Below are 23,036 nucleotides of genomic sequence, written 5' to 3' on the forward strand. Positions count from 1 at the left end.
TTTATGTGTGTATGAATGGGAGTTTGTACGGCCCTCTGGAATTAATAAAGTTGATCAAATCAAATCAAATGGAGCGAAAGAGTCGACCATAATCTGAGCTCTCGTTCACTTCTCCCATTGGAGTCAATAAACTCAAGACCTGCTGCTGCTGCTGCTGGTCTCCTAAAGGGGGCGGAGTCACAGTCTGTCTGCTGGTCTCCTAAAGGGGGCGGAGTCACAGTCTGCTGGTCTCCTAAAGGGGGCGGAGTCACGGTCTGCCGGTCTCCTAAAGGGGGAGGAGTCCCGGTCTGCTGGTCTCCTAAAGGGGGAGGAGTCACGGTCTGCCGGTCTCCTAAAGGGGGCGGAGTCACGGTCTGTTGGTCTCCTAAAGGGGGCGGAGTCACGGTCTGCCGGTCTCCTAAAGGGGGCGGAGTCATGGTCTGCTAGTCTCTCCTAAAGGGGGCGGAGTCACGGTCTGCTGGTCTCCTAAAGGGGGCGGAGTCACGGTCTGCTGGTCTCCTAAAGGGGGCGGAGTCATAGTCTCTGGTCTCCTAAAGGGGGCGGAGTCACGGTCTGCTGGTCTCCTAAAGGGGGCGGAGTCATGGTCTGCTGGTCTCCTAAAGGGGGCGGAGTCACGGTCTGCTGGTCTCCTAAAGGGGGCGGAGTCATAGTCTCTGGTCTCCTAAACCAGTGGTTCTGAAACTTTTTTACATCAAGGACCCTAATTTGACACAATTTAGACCACGGACCCCCACTGGACAAAATTTTGAAACAAACACCAGAAATACACAAATACTTGTTGAGACTGAATAACGTTCAAATTAGGGTCATTGGCATGAAATTTGAGAAAAAGGCGCTAACATTTCTCAAAAAGAAAGTAAAAAAAATTCTCGAAAGAAAGAAAGTTTTAAAAAATCTACAAAAAAAAAACAAAACAAAGTGGTGAAATTATTTTTTTAAAAGTTTGAAAAATTCTAGAAAAAAAATTGTAAAATTTCTTAAAAAGTAAAAATTCTAGAAGAAAAGTGATACAATTTCTCAAAAAACATTTAAAAATGTCAAGACAAAAGTGGTAAAATGTCTCAAAAAAAAATTCTAGAAAAATGTTTAAAGATTTTGAGAAAAAAGTGGTAAAATTTCAAGAAAAGTTGTGGACCCACTTGAACCCTCTCAAGGACCCCTGGGGTTCCCGGCCCCCACCTTGAGTACCACTGTCCTAAAGGGGCGGAGCCATGAAGAGACCCAGGTGACTCGTATTGGAGTGTCTTGTTAGTAAAGCTGTTGTCGCTGCTCTACTCACTGCTGTCATAGATGGGGTTGGACACGACGGGCTTCAGCGCTCTGGAAAAGGAGCCGTTGCTGTCCTGCAGGAACGCCGTGAACTTCAACCGGACGATGTTCAGGTCCATCACCTTCCCCAGCTCCTTGGCCTCCTTCTGACACGCCCCCTCCTCCTGGTCTGCAGCCACAACACACACAGACACACTTTTTTGAACTTTTTTAATGGTTTTTTGGGGGGAATTTTTTTTAAATATTGTGCAATGTGCATTTGTTCGCTTTTTTTACACACAGAGAGTCCAAGTTTTGAAAAGGGTTTAAGTTCACTTTATAATGGAGTATGTTCATTTATAGGCTCCTACAGTATTTGTGTGCAGATAAATGTTAAAAATGCTAAAGACTAAAAATCATCGAGAGAATCGGCAATATCGTAGAATCGCAATTTAAATCGAATCGCCATCCAAAAAATCGTAGAAGAATCGAATCGGGAGAAAAGCATATCGTCCCCCAGCCCTAGTGAGGTGTGTTCTGTTACCTGTCAGGTGTGTTACCGTGTGTTGTGTTACCTGTCAGGTGTGTTACTGTGAGGTGTGTTGTGTTACCTGTCAGGTGTGTTACCTGTCAGGTGTGTTGTGTTACCTGTCAGGTGTGTTACGGTGTGTTGTGTTACCTGTCAGGTGTGTTAGTGTCAGGTGTGTTGTGTTACCTGTCAGGTGTGTTACCTGTCAGGTGTGTTACCTGTCAGGTGTGTTGTGTTACCTGTCAGGTGTGTTAGTGTCAGGTGTGTTGTGTTACCTGTCAGGTGTGTTAAGGTGTGTTCAGGTGTGTTGTGTTACCTGTCAGGTGTGTTGTGTTACCTGTGAGGTGTGTTACCGTGTGTTGTGTTACCTGTGAGGTGTGTTGTGTTACCTGTCAGCGAGCTGTTCTGTCCCTTCTGTCTCGTCCTCTCGTCTCTCAGTCTCTTGTACAGGATGTCGACGACGCCCTTCTTGGTCACGTGGAGGATTCCCAGGTTACTGAAGCTGCAGGAAGTGACATCATCGTGGTGTCAGAGCGTCTCATTAACATACTGACTGCTTCCTGCTTCCTGTTTCCTCACTTCCTTTGTTTTTTGTTCTTAATTTGCTTGCCTGGGTAAATAAAGGTTAAATAAAATTTAAAAAATTCCTCTCTGGACTTTCTGTCTGTGTCACAAACATGTGACGAGCAGGAAAACCCTGAGAAGCCCTGACTCCGCCCCCTGCCTGTGACTCCGCCCCCTGCCCCCGAGTAGGGTGAAGCTGCAGTACCGGAGTAACCGCAGCTCTAGCACCGTTCGATTTACGCCACAGCGCTTCCTACCAAGTGGAGACTCAGACCACCGTTACCTGCTGTTAATTTTTTTTTAACCAAATCTCATCTGAAGTTACTGCCGTCAGATTTATCAACTACAAATCACCTCAAACGTGCTCCGAACTACTTTCTGGACATTGGACTCTCTCTATTCTACACTCTACTGGTCTTTTTACTAAAATGAAAGCTTGAATAATGTAGAATATTTATTAAAAGCTATATTTTTTCAAAAATAATACACCCACGGGGCGTTTAGTGGGGTACAGAATGGAAGTATTGCCTTGTGGCTCAATTCTCCGCTGTTTTTTATTATCATATACATGTTAGGATGGGTATATTTGTGTAGTCTTATCTGTCATAAACACGTTTACTGTCGCGGACTTCCACCAAGCTCCTTTTATTTTATTTTTTTCACCGAGACAAGCAGTGACAGGGAGGCTCTGAGCGCAGGTTTGGTTTTCAGCAGCGGTGTGGAAGGCAGAGAGCCTCCACTGTCCCTGTAACAAGCTACAAGTCATTTATTATGCTGTTAAATGACGGTAAATATGAAACATAAGGTAAATATCCATAGTTCTCCTCCTCTGCTGTCCTCTGATCAGAGCAATGGCCTGTTTTACCTAGCAACGGTCTGGAAATCGACTGCTGGAATTATTTTTCTGTTGTTTAATCAGCTCCTTTATTCATTGCCTAAACACAATTACACTTCTCACTCAAACTGATCTGGCCTGTCTCTACACTCTACCTGATCTTTTTACTAAACTTAACCAACTCCTTCTCTTCGTTGCCTAACCACTCAAACTCAAAATGTGAACTTGTAATATAAATTTCAAATCCGGAGCGGTGACCGTTTCCATAGTAACGCAGCAACTTCCGAACGTTGGGGGTGTCGGGGCGCTGTGACGTAAATCGAACGGTCCTAAAACTGCGGTCCTAAAACTACGGTTACTCCGGTACTGCAGCTTTACACTATTGCTCCCCCTGCCCCTGACTCCGCCCCCTGCCTGTGACTGACTCCGCCCCCTGCCTGTGATGTCATCGTTGCTGTGCTGTGATTGGGTACTGACGAGGCGGTGAGGTCGCTGGGCCCGATGTCCACGATGCAGGTGCCCTTGTCGTTGCAGTGGCGGCCCACCAGGCTGTGGGCGTGGACGCGGGGCGGGTCGGCGTGCGTCACCAGCTGCACCTCCACACGCACGTGACCCATGTAGTTATTGATCTGTGACGGGAAACAGACGATCGATCAGTTGATTTTGAGGGGTTTAATAATTTTTATGTAATTAAAATGTTAAATAAATGAGTAGGCTAAGCATTTAATTCATATATGTGACACAATCAACTAAATTCAAGGGCCACGTTAAACATTTATTCATGTATTTAAATAGATTTTAGGCCTATATCAATAGATGATTGAATATCAACAGTTTTAAAACATTAAATACATAATATACAGCAGGGCAATATCAGTCACAACAAATACTACTGATAATAGTATTTTTGGTTACAGAAGTTAATACATTTATAATTGATCAAAAAGCTAAGCTAGCAGCAAAAAAAAGAATAAAACTGCTGATCATCCTATAAAGTTATGCAGGGAATGTCATCATCTGTAGCGAGTATGAGCTGAGTGATTGAATTAATAAAAAATAGGCTACAAACACAAAAAAAACAGCATGGAACAATGAGAAAAAACCTGTGTATGATTAGGCTACAACATATTCTTCACAACTTGTACTTTTAAAAACACAATTATGTTTTTAAAAGTACAAGTTCTGAAGAAATATGTTGTAATCATACACAGGTTTGTTCCATGCTGTTATTAAATTACTGAAATATAATAAAGTATTTAATGTAAAAGAAGTTATGATGTTCCTTATTTTATTTTATTTTATTTTACATCGGGGGGGGGTCACCAAAGTTTTCAATGGTAGAAATATGGGTCCCTTAAGAAAAAGGTTGGGAACCACTGGACTTGAGCACTGTAAAAGAGAGTAAGGACACCTCCATTGACTCCCGTGGTAAGGGTTTAAGGGTTTAAGGGTTTAAGGGTTTAAGGGTTTAAGGGTTTAAGGGTTCAAGGGTTTAAGGGTTTAAGGGTTTTGCGCCCCTAGTGGCAGGATGTGGGTGTTGCAAAAGCGCCCAGAAAACCCATTCACTCCAATGTATGTGTGTTGTCCACTGGCTGGTAAATGGATGAAAACGGCCGTGTTTTTGTTTTTAGGTGTCTTGGTCATATCAGATTATACTTATAATTTGTTTATTACAAAATGTAGATTGAAATATTCATGTAGACAAGTATTTTTTTTTGTGTTTTTTTTTTTACTGGTCTATGTGTTAATATTTATCTGTAAAGGGTCCTCAATGTTGGAACTCAGATATCCGCTGGAGAAAATATTTTTTCATGGAGCGTTTATTGAGTCACTGAGTTATTAAAGTTCAACAGGTAGCTAACCGTTAGCCCGGCTAATCTATGATAACCATGACTAATTACAAAAATGTGCACACGGAAATAGTAATGTTTGTCCAATCATTGGTTTTATAAACTTTACAAACATCAGATTAGTCTAAACGGTGATATAGTGACATGAAAAATTAGATAAATATAGTGAAACTCTCGTCCGTCGCTATTGTTCTCATGCTGGTTTTCTACCCGGAAGTAGTTGTAAACAACAAGGAGATTCGTCCTCAGTTACTCTCTTTTACAGAGCTCTGAGAGTGATGTCAGAGTGATGTCACACACCTTCACCGTCGGGTAGGTTCTCCTGTTCTTCTCGCTGGAGGCTCCAGGTAGCCCGCCGTGGGACGGACCCTCACACTCATAACGGAAACGAAAGCCCCTCTGGTGACACACACACACACACACACACACACACACACACACACACACACACACACACACACACACACTTGGGTTAGCACCTTCACACTCAGACTTTTATTCTGTTTTTATGAAACAAACAGTTTACGATCAGAGCCGATCATCTCGATAGAAGCCGATTCATCTCATTTTTGTCGGTTTACTAATTAACTGATTGTTTTAAATATTGTGTGTTAATTAAAGTTGTTAAAGGGATAGTTCAACATTTTGTTCAACAAATTGGCCCATTGCCCATAATCCCTATAGTCATAGCAGTAGGTTTGTTACCTTTAATTGTCGGTGCAAGCTGTTTTTAGAACGGCGGAGCAGAGCCGTGAGCTGCTCAGAGCTATGCTACGGAGGCTCATTATGGGATTTCTTGGTTTCCCTCATCATCAAACTCATCAAATACACAATCCAACAACTCCACAACGCTCTGGTGGACAAGTTGTGAGCTGCACATTCACCACGCTATGAGATAATAACACAACGTTACCACACAGAGTTGTTTTAGAGGGAAATACAGAGACTGATGATGAAAAACTGTCCCTGAAGGCAACGTGCATCAGCGGTTTTGCATGAATTTCCCTCTAAAACAACTCTGTGTGGTAACGTTGTGTTATTATCTCATAGCGTGGTGAATGTGCAGCTCACAACTTGTCCACCAGAGCGTTGTGGAGTTGTTGGATTGTGTATTTGATGAGGGAAACCAAGAAATCCCATAATGAGCCTCTGTAGCGTAGCTCTGAGCAGCTCACGGCTCTGCTCCACCGTTCTAAAAACAGCTTGCACCGACAATTAAAGGTAACGAACCTACTGCTATGACTATAGGGATTATGGTGATGGGCCAATTTGCCAAAATGTTGAACTATCGATTTAAATATCAGTCTGACGCTGAGGTGACTCGTTGTGACATCACGCTCATTAATTAGATTATATCTGCAGACTGATCAGTGATCGATCGACTGTCTGTGTTAATGTTGTGACTTTGTGCGTCACTTCCTCTTCCTCCACGAGGTGTTAAAGGGATAGTATAATTTTTTTAAAGTGTGGTTGTATGATCTACAAATAGCCCCTAAGTACTTTAATTGCAGTAGAAGACTCTCTGCACTCCTCCCGTTAGCAACGCCAGCCCATAATAGCCCTGCCCAGAGATTTACAACATACAGTGTTGTGAACAGACCCAAAGAAACGGCCTATTTTCACGGCCTATAAGAGGTTTTACCTGAAAAAAAATGACACAGTTCCATTGTTTGCTATAATATAATTTTTTCCAGCCCTTCAAAGTGCAGGAAAAACACAGTTTTTATTTGGACCTAACCAACTCACGTATCCCTCCGCCCAGGGTTAGCGCCCGCCGATCAGCAGTTGGTTAGGTCCAAATAAAAACTGTGTTTTTCCTGCACTTTGAAGGGCTGGAAAAAATTATATTATAGTGAACAATGGAACTGTGTATTATTTTTCAGGTAAAACCTCTTTTAGGCCGTGAAAATAGGCCGTTTCTTTGGGTCCATTCACAACACTGTATGTTGTAAATCTCTGGGCAGGGTTATTATGGGCTGGCGTTGCTAACGGGAGGAGTGCAGAGAGTCTTCTACTGCAATTAAAGTACTTAGGGGCTATTTGTAGATCATACAACCACACTTTAAAAAAAAATGCTACTATCCCTTTAATGTTAATGTTGTCTCTGGTTAACGAGCTGTGATGAGTGGTGACTGAGTGAGTGACAGGTGATTTGCATAGAGACTCAGTCGACCTTTCGCAGCAGAAACTCCCTGACTTCCTGTTGGGTCCCATGTTGTTATGACTGTTGGGAAAACCCTGGATTACAGGAGCCCGAGGCCGGGGAATCACCTCTAACTCCGACTCTACAACCAGCTGCTCTGTTCCTGTTTGTCCTGTTGTTGTTGTTGCTGTTGACAGGGCCGGCCCTAGGATGTTGGTGGCCCCCTAAACAAGGTTTTTGTTTGTGGCCCTGCACTCTAAGCTCAAACACCAAATCACTGGTTAAAACTGAATACAGACGTGTTTATCCCTCTGAGGTTTGAGGACATTTTCTCCACTTTTACATATTTTCTTAAATGTATCTTTTTAAGATACTTGCAGATGTAACAATACTCAAGTGTTTTATGTCTAAATATTAGAACCTCCGCTGTAAGCACACTGAGGCCAGTTTGTCCTAGAACACTGTAGAAAGAAATAATTTAGGACAAATGCTGGAAATTTGAGGTCTGCTTTTTGAAAAAAAATGTCAAATCCCTTGTGAAAACACTCCTTCAGTCATGAGAATGAACTGTTTTGGTGCTTGAAATAGGATATGAATACAGTAATAGATACGTGTAGAAAACAAGTCTACACTACAAAAACTCAACATCTTACCAAGAATATTTGTCTTATTTCTAGTCAAAATGTCATTTCTAGTCAAAACAAATCTCATTCTACTTAAAATAAGACTCATCACATCAAAAAGTAGCTCGTTTTAAGACACTTTTTACTTCTTTAAAGCAGATTTTTACTTTAAATAAGTAGAAAAATCTGATAGTGGAATAAGTTTTTCTTTCTTATTACAAGCACAAAATACCTGCTTTCACTGGCAGATTTTTCTACTTATTTTAAGTGAAAATTTGTTTGAAACAAATGGAAATGATCTAAAAACAAGTTCATTTTTAGATGATGAGTCTTATTTTACGTGAAAAGAGATTAGTTTTGACTAGAAATGAGACATTTTGACAAGAAATAAGACAAATATTCTTGGAAAGATTTTAAGTTTTTGCAGTGTAAAATGAAATTTAGTAAGATTGTTTTTTGAGCATAAATGTTGTCATTCTGCCGTTCTATTTTCACCAAATGTCTCAAATGTGAGATAAAAGAAGCTGAATATTGACTTCACATTACATATAAAGCTCATAGCTGCACGTGCAGACCTCAGGATGTTTAAATGACTTGATGAACCCCGGTACCTTTCTGATCATGTGGCCCCCCACCATGAAAAAAATCACGGTGTTACAATCATCATGATTATTATGCATGTAATGAGTTAATTCCACAACACTATGAATCAAATCAAATCTAGTCAAAATATAATTACATTACTACACTGCTCAAAAAAATAAAGGGAACACTTAAACAACACATTGTAACTCCAAGTACATCACACCCGAGTGAAATCAACCTGGGATGATGATAAATTTGATTTACATTTATCATTTTTATGTTATTTTGTTCTCAACACACTCTACTATATATTGAATAATGATTTTAAACTGCAATATTTCATTAATTGAGATCTAAGATGTGTTGTTTAAGTGTTCCCTTTATTTTTTTGAGCAGTGTAATTATAGACACAATATATTTCAAGTATCTATTTATATAGTATTAATAATCTTTTTTTAATTATAAATGACACACTAACGTTTATATTAACATATTAACATTTTATATTTCATATATTTAACATTTTTTAATGTTTTTTTTTGAGAAATTGTATCACTGTTCTTCTAGAATTTTTAATTTTTTTAAAGAATTTTTTTTACATTTTTTTTCTAGAATTTTAAAAACTTTTAAAAAGAAATTTTACCGGTTTGAACGTTTTTTTCTTTTTAGATTTTTTAAAACTTTTTTTTTCATGAGAAATGTTACCATTTTTTTCTAGAAATTTTTTTTTACTTTCTTTTTGAGAAATGTTTTTTTTGCAGCCTGGAGACCAGAGATGTAAACACTGGTGTCGTCAGCGTAAAGGTTTTTTTATGAGTCATAATATGACGTGTTTGTATTGTTTAATTTAATATGAATGAATAAACTCTTCCACATGAAACTTCCTGTTTTGAAGGCTGTAAAACTTCTGGAATTTTGAATTTGAACCAATCAAAGTCAATAATAATCAGCATCAATAACCACAGACACAGACGGACGAGTCTCTCACCTGTTTGGGCTCCTCGATGATCTGGATGTACGGACCGTGAGCTGAAACACACACACACACACACACACACACACACGTTAATGAAGTTAATGAATGAGCTGCAGGTTTTTCCTCAGAACTCAACACTCGCGGTTTCGTTCGTCATGTTTACAGGAGCTGAGAGGAGGTGGTTCCCCGTGACTCAGCTCTAGAGAAGCTGTAGAGAAGCCTGGTTCTAGACTCACAGGTCGAGCTGCTGAACGGTGTGTAAACAGACGGACGGACAGACAGACAGACAGACGTCCATACGAAGAGGCAAAACTGAAAACGATCGCCTCTGAAGCCTGAAACGCCACGCCGCCCGGCCGGTGGTGTCCATGAGAAGAAGCGGTCAAACGGCGGATTTAGGCCCCGTCCCATTTCTCCCCCTTAAAACTTCCACTTGGTCTTGAGTGCCCTCGACCGTAAATTCCCCTCGTTGAGGGAAAGTGGCTGAAAATCTTTCCCTACAGGGCTCCAGACTAACTTTTTTGACTAGGAGCACAGTGAACCCTAACTTAAAATTTTAGGAGCGCAAGCAGAAAATTTAGGGGCGCACACCGAAATCGACTTGCAAAGTAAATTTGCACATTTCCTCAAATTTTCACTGTATTACTGATAAATACTGCATAAATGCAGAAACTATAATGTTTTAAATTCACATTTTATTGTGCAACAGTTTAAATATTGAAAATATAAAGTTAATGTTTAGGCTACACTGACCGATTTGAGTACCGCTGCTGAGAGCGCGAGCATATTATGGGATGTTTAAGGTTTGTAGCGAGCCGTCGAAAAAAAAAATAATGCAGGTGACACAGCACACACACACACACGCAGGTCACCGGTCTGTGTGTCTCCTGCTGTTTCACACGGAGCTGCGCTGTGGAAAGACGTCTCCTCCGAGATGTAGAGAAGAGAAACACGTTTCTTTTCACACATGAGCCAATCACAGTGGTCATTAAAAAAAACAAAAAAAAACGCCAAATTTACTGGTCGCACATGCGCGAGTAGATGAAAAATTTACTCGCACTGTATCAAATTTTAGTCGCAAAATGCGACCATTTAGTCGCAGTCTGGAGCCCTGCCCTATGGAAACGGGACACCACTAGTGTAGTGAACGTAGCGAACGTGATAACACACGTCACATGTTTACAATTCTACTGGTGGAGCGTGCTACTAGTTTCATTCAGGAGAAATGCCGGCGGTTCCAGATGTTGTGTTGCCTGTTGCGTTGGCTGTGTTTGTTTATCTCAGTCTAAACTATTTTTGTAATTAGTCGTGGTTATCATAGATTAGCCGGGCTAACGGTTAGCTAGCTGTTTAACTTTAATAACTCAGTGACTCAATAAACGCTCCATGAAAAAATATTTTCTCCAGCGGATATCTGAGTTCCAACATGACTGAGCTAACTGGAGTAGTTTCATGTCGTGTCCCACAACGGGAGGGTTTTAACAGCTGATGTCCTGATGTTAGCTTAGCTACCGTTAGCTTAGCTACCGTTAGCTGTCCCTGTCAGCTGCAGCCACTGATGCTTTCTAGACACCGTGATTCCCCCAATAAATACCACACATAGCGACACAAAACACACACAGAGAGAAATAGTAATGTTTCTTCAAGCATTGACAACGGGTAATTTCATCTTCCACTTCGTTTTAAGCATCGGACCTCACTACATTTTGAGGGCTGATTTTAAGGGCAAAATCGCACTTCCCCTTCCTCCCTAGAGTAATGGGACACCCTACCCCTACACGTGAACGCACAAAATGTAGGGTTAGGGCAAATATCTAGGGCTAGGGGGAGAATTGGGACAGGCCCTAAACGTCTCTCTCTCTCAAACAGGAAGTTCTGCAAGAAGAAAGAAGCTTTCGGTTCGACGCGCCAACAGGAAGCTGCCGACGTTTATCAGATTCTAGAGCGACGTGAAGGACCAGAGCGGTTCTAACGGTTCACGGTGTTACGATTATCACGATTATTATGCATCAATACATTTCACAACACTATGAATGTGTAAAATCAAATATAGTCAAAATATAATGACATTACTAATCTCTTAATTTAATATAGGACCAGTTATTAATCCTCCAGGGGAAGTGTTTGAAATATTTAAGTCATTAATTGTCATCTATACAAAATGTTTAAGTTTATTTTATTCATTTCTTTACAATTCAAATGACATGCTAACATTTAACTTCCCACCAATTCAGTGTTACGTTAGATAAATGGACCAGTATCTGTGCATTTTCCTTTACTTTTGCGCCACATCTGCAGATATGTTTCCAACAGAATCTTTTACGGAAAGTGACGGTATTTAGGAATCTTTACGATCAATTAATTGTGCCGTTTAATACCACGATTAATTGCGAAAACAAGTAATTGTGACATCCCTACTCAGCACAAAGCTGCAGCTGCACAAATAAATAAGGTAACACTTTAATAGGTATTCATCAGATTGACATAACAGCTGTCATAAACATCAATAAATACTTCTGACAGCTGTGGTTAAGTGTCATTCGGTAAGTTATGTCACTTTTGATGCAAAGTTGACATTGTTTGAGATGTTTTTGTTATGAGAACTTGACATAAAGACAATTTAAACTGTCATAGCAGACCTAATGGACAAACTTTAAAAATGATGTCAAGTTCTCATAACAAAAACATCTCAAACAATGTCAACTTTGCATCAAAAGTGACATAACTTACCGAATGACACTTAACCACAGCTGTCATAAGTATTCATTGATGTTTATGACAGCTGTTACAGGGTTTATACAGGAATCTTGAAGTTAATTTTAACACCTTTTTAAGACTTTTTCAAGACCTTCTCAATATTTTTTAACACCTCACCGCCACTTCAAGCTGTAACCATTTACATCAGTGACACTTTTAACTTAACAGTTTTAGTTTGTGATAAAGACTAAAATAGGCTGGGATAATAAATCAAAGGCAAAGTTTATCAAAAAAAACAAAAAAAGGACATTGCTCCACTCTCAAAAATCAAAAACAACAATCTTCTTTTCTTTTTTATGCACCGGTTCATCTTTGTTTTTTAATAAAATGAATAAATTCACACACTTTTACAATGTTTTCTAGGTCTCAAACTCTTGGACAGCTAATTCAGAAAAATACCTTCAAAATTTAAGACTTTATAAAGTCGTGAAAAGACTTTTTAATACTTTCTAAGGGTCTTAATTTTCCCAAAATTGATTTATCACCTTTTAATACTTTTCAAGACCCCGCGGACACCCTGTGTTATGTCATGGTTATGACAGTTTTATGTCAATCTTATGAACACCTATTCAAGTAAAGTGTTACCATAAATAAACACTAAGCAGAGTCAGACGACCTTTGACCCCCAGCAACAGAACTTTGTTCCAATAAAACAGATATTGATTTAAAAAAAAAAAAAAAACTAAACATGAAAATCAAAGCAACAGATTTTAGTTTAGAGTTTGTGGAGAATAAATCTCAGGAAGTAAAAACATGAAGCTGCTGATGTCATCCTACCTGTCTCAGGTATGTAGGGTTCAGTCTTAATGTCGACTGGAGGGATGTAGTCGTAGGTCATCAGGTTGAGCTGCAACTGCAGGAGGAGAACATAATCAATCAATCAATCAATCAATCAATGATCAATCTGAATCTGCTGATTTGCTGTCTAACATGCAGCTCACGTTAGCGGGTGTTAGCCTTTAGCTCGTGTCAGCTGGTATCAGACTCCTCACACTGTAAAAACTCTACATCTTTCCTAGAATATTTGTCTTATTTCTTGTCAAAATGTCTCATTTCTAGTCAAAACTAATCTCTTTCCACTTAAAATACGACTCATCACCTAAAAATTAACTTGTTTTTAGACACTTTTTACTTCTTTCAAACAAATTTTCACTTGAAATAAGTAGAAAAATCTGCCAGTGAAAGCAAGTTTGTTGTGCTTGTAATAAGAAAGAAAAACTTGCTCCACTATCAGATTTTTCTACTTATTTCAAGTGAAAATCTGCTTGAAAGAAGTAAAAAGTGTCTAAAAACAAGCTGCTTTTAATGTGATGAGTCTAATTTTAAGTAGAATGAGATTTGTTTTGACTGGAAATAAGACAAATATTCTTGGAAAGATTTTGCAGTGCAGAGCTACTAGAGTCTACTTTTTTGTTTCATTTTGTCTTTTTTAACCCGATTAATTAATTTTAAAATTAAAAGTTGAAATGTTAGTGAAGATTTGAGTTAAATAATAAATACATAATTGATGAAAACAACGATCAAACAGTCAAACAGGAAGCTGAGGGTGAAGTGAACTAACCCACGGTCAGTGAACGTTACGCACCAGAAGCTTCAGCTGCTGCGGCTCAAAGTTTCTACTTCACATCTCAAACATTTAGTTTTTAATGATAATAATAATAATAATAATAATAATAATAATAATAATAATAATAATAATAATAATAATAATAATAATAATAATAATAATAATAAACTTTATTTATATAGCACCTTTCAAAACAAATGTTACAAGGTGCTGTACAACAAGGTAGTCTGATGAACAAGGAAGAAAACACAAACTCACGTCGTTGTCGTAGATGAACGGAGCGTCACTCATCCTGCAAAACACACAACACACACACACACACATGAAGTGAAGCTGCTGCTGCTGCTGTGTGTGTCTGTGTGTGTGTGTGTGTGTGTCTGTGTGTGTGTGTGTGTGTGTGTGTGTGTGTGTGTGTGTGTGTGTGAGACCTGAGAGTTTCTGTCCAAACTCGACGACCGACGATGAAACGATAAATAAACAAAAAGCTGCAACACTTTCACTTTCACATGAAGACAAACTTCTTCTCCTCCGTCGCTCTCTCTCTCTCTCCTTCTCTCCCTCTCTTTACTCTCTCTCTCTCTCTCTCTCTGTAACTGTTTGTCAGTGTCGTTTCACCCCCCTCCCTCCCCCTCCCTCCCCTCCTCCCTCCCTCGCTCTGTTCTCAGTCACTTCCTGGAAGTGGCCGAGCCGAGGAAAACCCCCAGAATTCCAGACCAGCGCTGGGGGAGGGGCGGGGCTAAACACACCATGATGATGTCATCGCTGCTGCTGCTGCCGATAGCAACACAGACCGAGGATTACAGTACTTATGGCCAAATTTCATATCCACAAAAAAGAATACTACAATAACAGGATTTATACAGGAATCTTGAAGTTAATTCTAAAACCTTTTAAAGACTTTTTCAAGACCTTCTCAATATTTTTCAACACCTCACCACCGCTTCAAGCTGTAACCATTTACATCAGTGACACTTTTAACTTAACAGTTTTAGTTTGTGATAAAGACTATATAGACCACTATGATACAACAGAATTCAAAATAGGCTGGGATAATAAATCAAAGGCAAAGTTTATCGAAAAAAGCATTGCTCAACCCTCAAAAAAACAAAAACAACAATCTTCTTTTCTTTTTTATGAACCGGTTGATCTTTGTTTTTTAATAAAACAAATAAATTCACACACTTTCACAATGTTTTTTACAACTCAAATTCTTGGACAGCTAGTTCAGAAAAAATACCTTCAATATCTAAGACTTTATAAAGTCGTGAAAAGACTTTTTAATACTTTTTAAGGGTCTTAATTTTCCCAAAATTGATTTATCACTTTTTAATACTTTTCAAGACCCCACGAATACCCTGAATGAAAGACATTAAAAATAAAAAAAGCTATGAAAACAAACTGTCTTTTTGAAAGATTTGATCAACATAGCCCCTCTTTAAGAACTTTTTACTAGGTAAATGGATTCCTCCAAATCTGGTAATGTTTGTTTTTATTTATTTTTTCTTATTTGTAATGTCATTGTCATTTTTGTTTCCTTTTCTCATTATACCCCTGTCTGCTTTGTCCACCTCTATCTCTCTGTATAATGCATAATGTCAACATATGCTAACAGCAGCTTTATTTTGAAAATCTCCTCTTCTACACTGTAAAAAACACAAACGTCTTTGTTTTACAGTAAGTAAGATAGATAGATAGATAGATAGATAGATAGATAGATAGAACGATAGAACGATAGATAGATAGATAGATAGTAGATAGATAGATAGATAGATAGATAGATAGATAGATAGATAGATAGATAGATAGATAGATAGATAGATAGATAGATAGATAGATAGATAGATAGATGGGTGAAAAGCTGCAGAGCTGCAGCCGTGTTGTTGCCACCGACGACGACGAGGACGAGGACCAATCAGGCTTCAGAGAGATGTTTTGGTTTCACTTCACAATAAAAGTCTGTTCCTGTCAGACTTTATACAACACAACCGCCGGTTACCGCCGGTTACTGACCAGACTCAGTGATCAGTGATGACATCATGATGACATCACGGCTCAGATCGATGAGGTCGCTCCCGATCAATAATCAATAATCAATCAATAACGGGTTAAAAAGTCACTTCCTGTCCCGACCGCGTCCTCTTTCCTCTCCTCCTTCGTCCTTCACAACGACTACAAACATTTTAACTTCATCAAACTTCCCCGATCGTCCAATCACTGAAGAGTTCACACACACACACACACACACACACACACACACACACACACACACACACACACACACACACACACACACACACACACACACACACACACACACACACACACACACACACACGGTCTCTAAGGTCTGTTCGGCTAAAAGCAGAAGAAACAAAAGAAGAACAAGAAGGAGAAGAAGGAGGACAGGAAGTGAGCCGTCGTCGTAGCGACCGGCCGAGCGGCGACTGACCTGATGCTTCGGCCTCGGCGGCGTCTGATGATGTCGTCTCGTCTCTGACTTCCTGTCTCTGTCTGAACTGATCTGAACTGAACCTAGCGGGGGGAACGGGGGGGGACGGCCCCTCCCACCCTCTAGGCCAATCACAGCGCAGCTCAGCCGGCCTCATTAACATAAACCCACAGCATCAGGTAGAGAGAGAAAGAGAGAGAAAGAGAGAGAAACCCCGGGGGAAGTTTGGGGGGGAGGAGGGGGGGTGAGGAATCTACAGAGGTGATTTTATTCTCCGTTTCCCTGAAACTGGTCACGTGACCTCATGATGACATCATCACACCTGGACAGGTCAAAGGTCATCGCCAGGCAACAACCTGAGGTCATTTTTAAATTTTTATTTTTTTTTGGTTGTTTTTAGGGAAAGATGTAGCCAATAAATCTCTCTGCCCCCTACAGACTAGACGGGATGTACCCAAAAAGTGAAAGTAAGGAGCATTTATGGGTACAAGTCAGGAACCGGCCTACTTTACATATTTCAAGGCTGCTGAATCCAAAAAAACTGGTACCCAAGCAAAATTGTGAGTTTTTGACCTTCTAATTTGCATATCAAAATGGCCACCAAATTGCCTCTCTTGCTCAGTCGTTGGACCATTTTCCCCAAGTTTTTTTGTAAGTAGGCAATCAAAGATGAGGAAATTAAGTTTCTAGGTCTATGGTCTAGGGTCAGAGCAAGGATATAGTGGAGGCTCACTGCTTTTTTTATGTATACATGTCATATGTATACATATGTCATATCAACAGGGAAAATTTCAGAGTAACATTTATTGAATATTTATATCCACTTTAAAAATGACACATAAATGCTTAATTCCACCTTAGAAGTTATACATCTGCATGTATATGCATAAAAAAAGCAGTGAGCCTCCACTATATCCTTGCTCTGACCGTTGGCTATCGATCTAGAAACTTAATTTCCTCATCTTGATTGCCTACTTACAAAAAAAACTAGGGGGAAATGGTCCAATGACTGAGCAAGATGGGCTTTGGTGGCCATTTTGATATGCAAATTAGAAGGTCAAAAACTCACAATTTCTCTTGGGTACCGTTTTTTTGGACTCAGCACCTTTGAAATATGTAAGGTAGGCCGGTTCCCGACTTGTACCCATAAATGCTCCTTACCTCTTATAGAAGGCCTTTTTTCTGAAATCCATCTAGACTACTAGCAGCAGCAGATCTCTTTGCTCCGTAGGTCTAGAAACGAGCCATAGGAACTTTTTGAGTCTCGAACACCGCTTGTGTTGACCAATCACAGCGCTCGATCTGTTTAGAGAGTCGTTGGGCGGCTTAACGCCATGACGACATACTTGCGACGGTGAAAAACAAGACAAGAAGATAGATGGCTTTGGCAAAGGAATGGTTTGAATCGGCGTTGGCATCAACTTTTGAAAGAATTAAACTTGTCATATTTTGAAGTTGTTCATTTGGAAGAAAGATGTACAGTATTTGGTGTTTTGCCGACGGGATACGGGAAAAGTTTAATCTAGCGACGTCATCCTGCTCTTTGCTCTGATTGGTCGTAGCGCTACCCTATTGGTGCAGAGGCAGTTTGACAGACAGCCTTCATCCCGCCCCCTGGACTGAGCCGAGGTCTACCGCTCGTTGTCAGACTAGACATGTTCATGATATCCACCTTTTTCCGAACGTCAAAAACGTAGCCTGTTTAGCCGGTTTTGCTCTTCCGGTGGAATTGTATGTTCACGTTTCCATGGTTTCGGTAGTCGCGGTAAATGCATGGATTTCTTTTTTTCTTTTTTTTCAATGAAAATGTGTAAAAGGCATGGATCATCACACCAGCTTTTAACAGTGGATATCACACACACTGACATCTGTGTTAAAAGCCAGCGTTAATAATAGATCCATGCTTTTACCGCAACTATGACAACGACTGAAAACCATGGAAACGTAAACGTCCTGTCTACCTCACTGTGCTGTCAAATAAAGTCAAAAAATATATGAAAACAAAACATAACAAAACGCATTCACCACCCCCCCCAAGATGGCCGCCGCGGTGACGCTCCGTTCCAACGGGCAGCAGCGTCAGCAGCAGCAGCTACGTGTAGATATCTATGGTTTTTAGGGAACGTTCCTCAACGCTGGACCATCTGAGTCGTCATGGTAACAACTACAACAACTACAACAACTACAACAAGGGAATCGAACAGCGGCACCTCGCCAAGCACCTCGAGTCTGGAGGTCAAAGGGCAGAATACAGAATACAGAACAAAAACCGCTCCAGGTCCTGGTTCACCTGAATCCAGATCTACATCATCATCATCAGCACCTGCTGTCGTCACGGCAACACTCCCTGAACAGGAAGCAATATTTTTTTTCGTAGGATATGTCTGGGAAAGTCCCGCCTTCCCCGCCTCTGATTGGCTGGATGAACTCTCCTCCGATTGACGTCATCTCACAACAGTACTGTAGTAAACTAAAATACACACAACTGAAATCTTAAATGTAATCAGATTCCGTGGCGAAGCGGTTTGCGTTTTCGCCTGCGGTGTGGTGAATCCGAGTTCGATCCCCGCTGGTTTCACATTGCGAAAAATGTAGTTTTTAAATTTATATTCCAAGTTTACATTTTGAGTTTGAGAGAAGTGTAATTGTGCCATTGGTTAGGTTTAGGCAACGAAGAAAGGAGTTGGTTAAGTTTAGTAAAAAGAGCAGGTAGAGGCTAGACAGGCCAGATAAGTAGAGAGAGTCCAGGTAGATCGACAGCCTGCGTTTCACAGCCAAAACAATCAACCAATCAGGCGAGAGTCCTTCCAGCCAATCAGAGGCGGGAAAGGCGGGACTTTCCCGGACCTATCCTACGAAAAAAATATTGCGAACTGAGTCTGGAACCTTCAGCAGGAACCAGAACAGACCAGAATCCAGACTGGTCCAGTCTAGAGCTCAACGTCACATCACAACAACCATCAGACACCTCCTCCTCCTCCTCTTCCTCTCTATAACTCTTCCTCCTCTTCTGCTCTCCTCTCCTCTTCCTCTCTCCTCTTCCTCTCTCCTCCTCCTCTTCTCTCTCCTCCTCCTCTCTCCCTCCTATCTCCTTCTCTCCTTCTCTCTTCCTCCTCTCTCACCTCCTCTCTCCTTCTCTCTCCTCTTCCTCTCGCCTCCTCCTCTCTCCTCTTCATCCTCCTCCTCTTCCTCTCCTCTCCTCCTCTCTCCTCTTCCTCTCTCCTCTTCCTCTCCATAACTCTTCCTCCTCTTCTGCTCTCCTCTCCTCTCTCCTCTTCCTCTCTTCCTCTCTCCTCCTCTCTCCTCTTCCTCTCTTCTCTCCTCTTCCTCCTCCTCTTCCTCTCTCCTCTTCCTCTCTCCTCCTCTCTCCTCTTCCTCTCTCCTCCTCTCTCCTTCTCTCTCCTCCTCCTCTCTCCTCTCCTCCTCCTCCTCCTATCTCCTCCTCTCTCCTCCTCCTCCTCTCTCTTCTTCCTTTCTCCTATCTCCTCCTCTCTCCTCCTCCTTTTCCTCTCTCTCCTCCTCCTCCTCTCTCCTCCTCCTCCTCTCTCCTCCTCCTCCTCCTCTCCTCCTCCTCCTCACCTCAGCGCTCCGGCCATGACTCAGCCTCCCGGTGATGAAGAGGAAGGTGGTGATGAAGGCTCCGCTCTGTTCTTCCTCCTTCAGGGATTTTCCTGCCGACGCAGAATCAACAGTTAATCACGCAGCAGGGTGTGTGTGTGTGTGTGTGTGTGTGTGTGTGTGTGTGTGTGTGTGATGCAGTAACACATCAGTGGGAATCCCCCCCCCCCTCTCCTCCTCCTCCTCCTCCTCCTCCTCCTCCTGGTCAATCCCTTCTTTCCCTCCTCCTCTCTGAACAAACGCTTCTCTGTTTCCTCCACTGTCAGCTGTTAGCTTAGCTTAGCTTAGCACAAGCACTGGGAACGGAGGGAAACTGTTAGCTTAGCCAAAGACGGTTTATAAACCATCCATTTATTGAATATCTTTGGCTTAGCTTAGCACAAACACTGGGAACGGAGGGAAACTGTTAGCTTGGCTTTTTTTTATTTTATTTTATTATTATTTTATTTAAACAAATGCATTTACAAACTAGTCAGGCAAATATTATATCTGTCCAAAATGTAACAAGAGCAGACATCATGTTTCAGAGATAAGAATTAAGAATAACATTAAATAAACAAAAATTAGAAGATAAGTGAGTAAAAAACAAAACAAACACATATCAAATATATAGAAGGGAAGAGAAAAAGAAAAAGAAAATAAATAAATAAAAACATACATTACATCATTCAGGATTAAAACAATTGTTACGCTACATTAGTCAGATCATTTTTGAACATTGCATAGAGGTCTTTGGCATGTTTGGATTTAATACATTTTATCTCTGTTAGCTTAGCTTAGCACAAACACTGGGAACGGAGGGAAACTGTTAGCTTAGCTTAGCACAAACACTGGGAACGGAGGGAAACTGTTAGCTTAGCTTAGCACAAACACTGGGAACGGAGGGAAACTGTTAGCTTAGCTTAGCACAAACACCGGGAACGGAGGGAAACTGTTAGCTTAGCTTAGCACAAACACTCACCATCAGCTGATTGGATCGTCCACTACACTAGTTTTGACTCCTTAGTGAATTATTATCTGCTTTATTTTACATTTATAGTATGAAAAATAATATTTATATTCCATTACACAACCTCTCTCTGATCAGCTCATTGAATACAAACACACTGATCAATAACTGATCAACAGAATTGATCCGATGAATCATTTTCATTTGTATTAAAGGAAAAAAACAACATTTTTCAGGATAAATTTGAATAAAACAAAATGTGAAGGATGTTCAGACACTGAGAGAGAAACTAAACTAACCAGATGACTGATCAATAATGACAGTGATCATTAGGTGATAGATGATAGATTCTGTCTGAACTGATCAATACACAGCTGATCAGGATTTATTATTTCAAAATAAAATAATAAAATAGTTGGTGTTAAGTGGATTCTTTCAGTCTGGTTTTCAGAATAAAAGCGTACGAAACTAAAACATAAACCAAGAAACAGAAAGAAAAACAGCTGATTCCTCTGATCGAACAGTTCACTTTGTTTTCATCTTCACCACAAACACACAGCTGATCGATCAATCAATGTATCGATCAATCAATCAATCAATCAATCAATCGATAAACCTATAAATCAGCTGCTGGTCAACAACAAGTCGCTTCTTCAGTGAAACTTTTAGAGAAACTCAAACTGATCGATGATCGATTTCCTCCATCTTTGAAACAACCTCCTTCTCTGTTTGAACTTTACTCTGACAGGTCAAAACGTTTCCGGTGCTCGCGTGAGGATTTAAATCGGTTTATTTTAGCGATAATAATAAAAAGTTGAAAGGTGTTTTTACCTGAGAACTGCGACAGATCGACGCTGCGTCCGCTGCCGAGGACTCAACTCAACTGAACTGAACTGAACCGACCTGAGGAGAAAATGCTGCAAAACCGTCCACACACACTTCCTGTCTCTGCTTTTCAAAATAAAACACAGCTACACATCTACTTGGTTACTACCTCTGCAATTTGAGTGAGAATAATAATAATAATAATGGGCTCCTAATTCAGCCAGTTGTAGTTTTTGGTCCTAAAATATAGAATTCATATTCAGTTAAAATGTTTAAATAAACGAACTAACTAACTAACAAAAAGTTAAGTCACAGAAAGAAAAAGAAAAAGGAAAAGAAAAGAAAGGAAAACAAAACAAACAAAAATGGGGAAATAAAATCAGAACTGAAATAAAAAGGAACCAGATGATACACATTACAGTAAAAACAACAGAAAATAAAAGACAAAAACACAGAGCAGAATTTAAATGAGTGATAATTATCATCATCATCATCATCATCCTAATTCATATATCTTAGCGTATTTATTATGTTACATATAAGTCAGGATAGCCTTTATATTAGGTTCTTAAATGTCTTTAGTTTGAGCTTCAGTCTGGTGAAGAATCATGGTCAGAAAATCACATGACAATATATTTAATATACATGGTCAACATTCAAGACCATGTTAAAAACACACCTTTTTAAATCAGTTTTTAATACATAATTTCTGTGTGTTTTATATTGTTTTCTATGTTTTATACTGTCTTTGCTGCTTTTAACTGAATTTATATGTCTTGTGTTCTTAACTGAATTTATTGTATGTAAAGTGTCTCTGAGCTTCTGGAAAAGCGCTTATAAATAAAATGTATTATTATTATTATTAGACGTGGTGTGTGTGTGTGTGTGTGTGTGTGTATACCAATGTGTCCCCTGAGCATGTATGTAGACGTGTATGTGATACTGTTTTGACTTTGCTTTGTTTTGTCTTGTTTTAAATTTGCACTTTTTTAATTGTTTGCACTATTTTTGCATTGTATTATAATTGCTTAACTATTGTTAAGCGCACTGAGTTTTCCCTGTGCATGAAATACGCTTTATAAATAAAATTGAATTGAACAGACAAAAAGTATTAATTGAAGACCCACGTAGGCGTAACTACCCTTTAAAATGATCTTCTCCTGCCATAAAGTAAACAAACAAACTGTTTACAAATATAAATAAACATCAGAGACTACATATCTAAATAAAACTTCTCTGTCTGAACTCTTCACTTTGTTTTCCTGCAGCTCTGTTACTGTAATAAAAGGCTTTTATTTTGACAGTCGCTCCACCTAACCGGAAGCCACGTCTCCGCTGTCCTCCAGCGACCTGACGCAGCTCGGCCCTGTTGCCATGGCGACCGCTGGGCTGTCAGTCAGGGCGGAAAGCCCCCGAAGCTGGAGGGGAATTCCGGCGCCATGCGGCGGATGCTGCTCGCTGATTGGTCGGATGCTGCTCGCTGATTGGTCGGACGGACGGAGGGAGGGAAGCCCCGCC

At 40.2% G+C, this 23,036-nt stretch overlaps 1 protein-coding gene across 3 annotated transcripts in view; it reads right to left on the reverse strand.

Annotated features, from left to right (window-relative positions):
* The window catches only part of nfkb2 (nuclear factor of kappa light polypeptide gene enhancer in B-cells 2 (p49/p100)), a 42,565-nt gene extending 21,003 nt beyond the window's left edge, over window positions 1–21,562 (reverse strand). For 2 of the 3 annotated variants that reach the window (XM_085799167.1, XM_085799166.1), the window contains exons 1-9: window positions 21,525–21,562; window positions 19,706–19,797; window positions 13,936–13,969; window positions 12,888–12,963; window positions 9,366–9,406; window positions 5,327–5,425; window positions 3,654–3,805; window positions 2,167–2,279; window positions 1,280–1,438 (exon numbers count right to left, since the gene is read on the reverse strand). In XM_085799167.1, coding sequence (XP_085655293.1) covers window positions 1,280–1,438; window positions 2,167–2,279; window positions 3,654–3,805; window positions 5,327–5,425; window positions 9,366–9,406; window positions 12,888–12,963; window positions 13,936–13,969; window positions 19,706–19,722 — 691 coding nt within the window. In that variant the 5' untranslated portion in view covers window positions 19,723–19,797; window positions 21,525–21,562. Of the gene's footprint in view, window positions 1–1,279; window positions 1,439–2,166; window positions 2,280–3,653; window positions 3,806–5,326; window positions 5,426–9,365; window positions 9,407–12,887; window positions 12,964–13,935; window positions 13,972–14,109; window positions 14,220–19,705; window positions 19,798–21,524 lie in introns of those variants that run through there. The other variant, XM_085799168.1, reaches the window with a different exon arrangement.
* Between the last annotated feature and the right edge of the window lie 1,474 nt (window positions 21,563–23,036).

This window comes from Trachurus japonicus, chromosome 15, assembly GCF_045865225.1.
Source record: "Trachurus japonicus isolate A0001 chromosome 15, Traja_1.0".
Classification (NCBI taxonomy): Eukaryota; Metazoa; Chordata; class Actinopteri; order Carangiformes; family Carangidae; genus Trachurus; species Trachurus japonicus.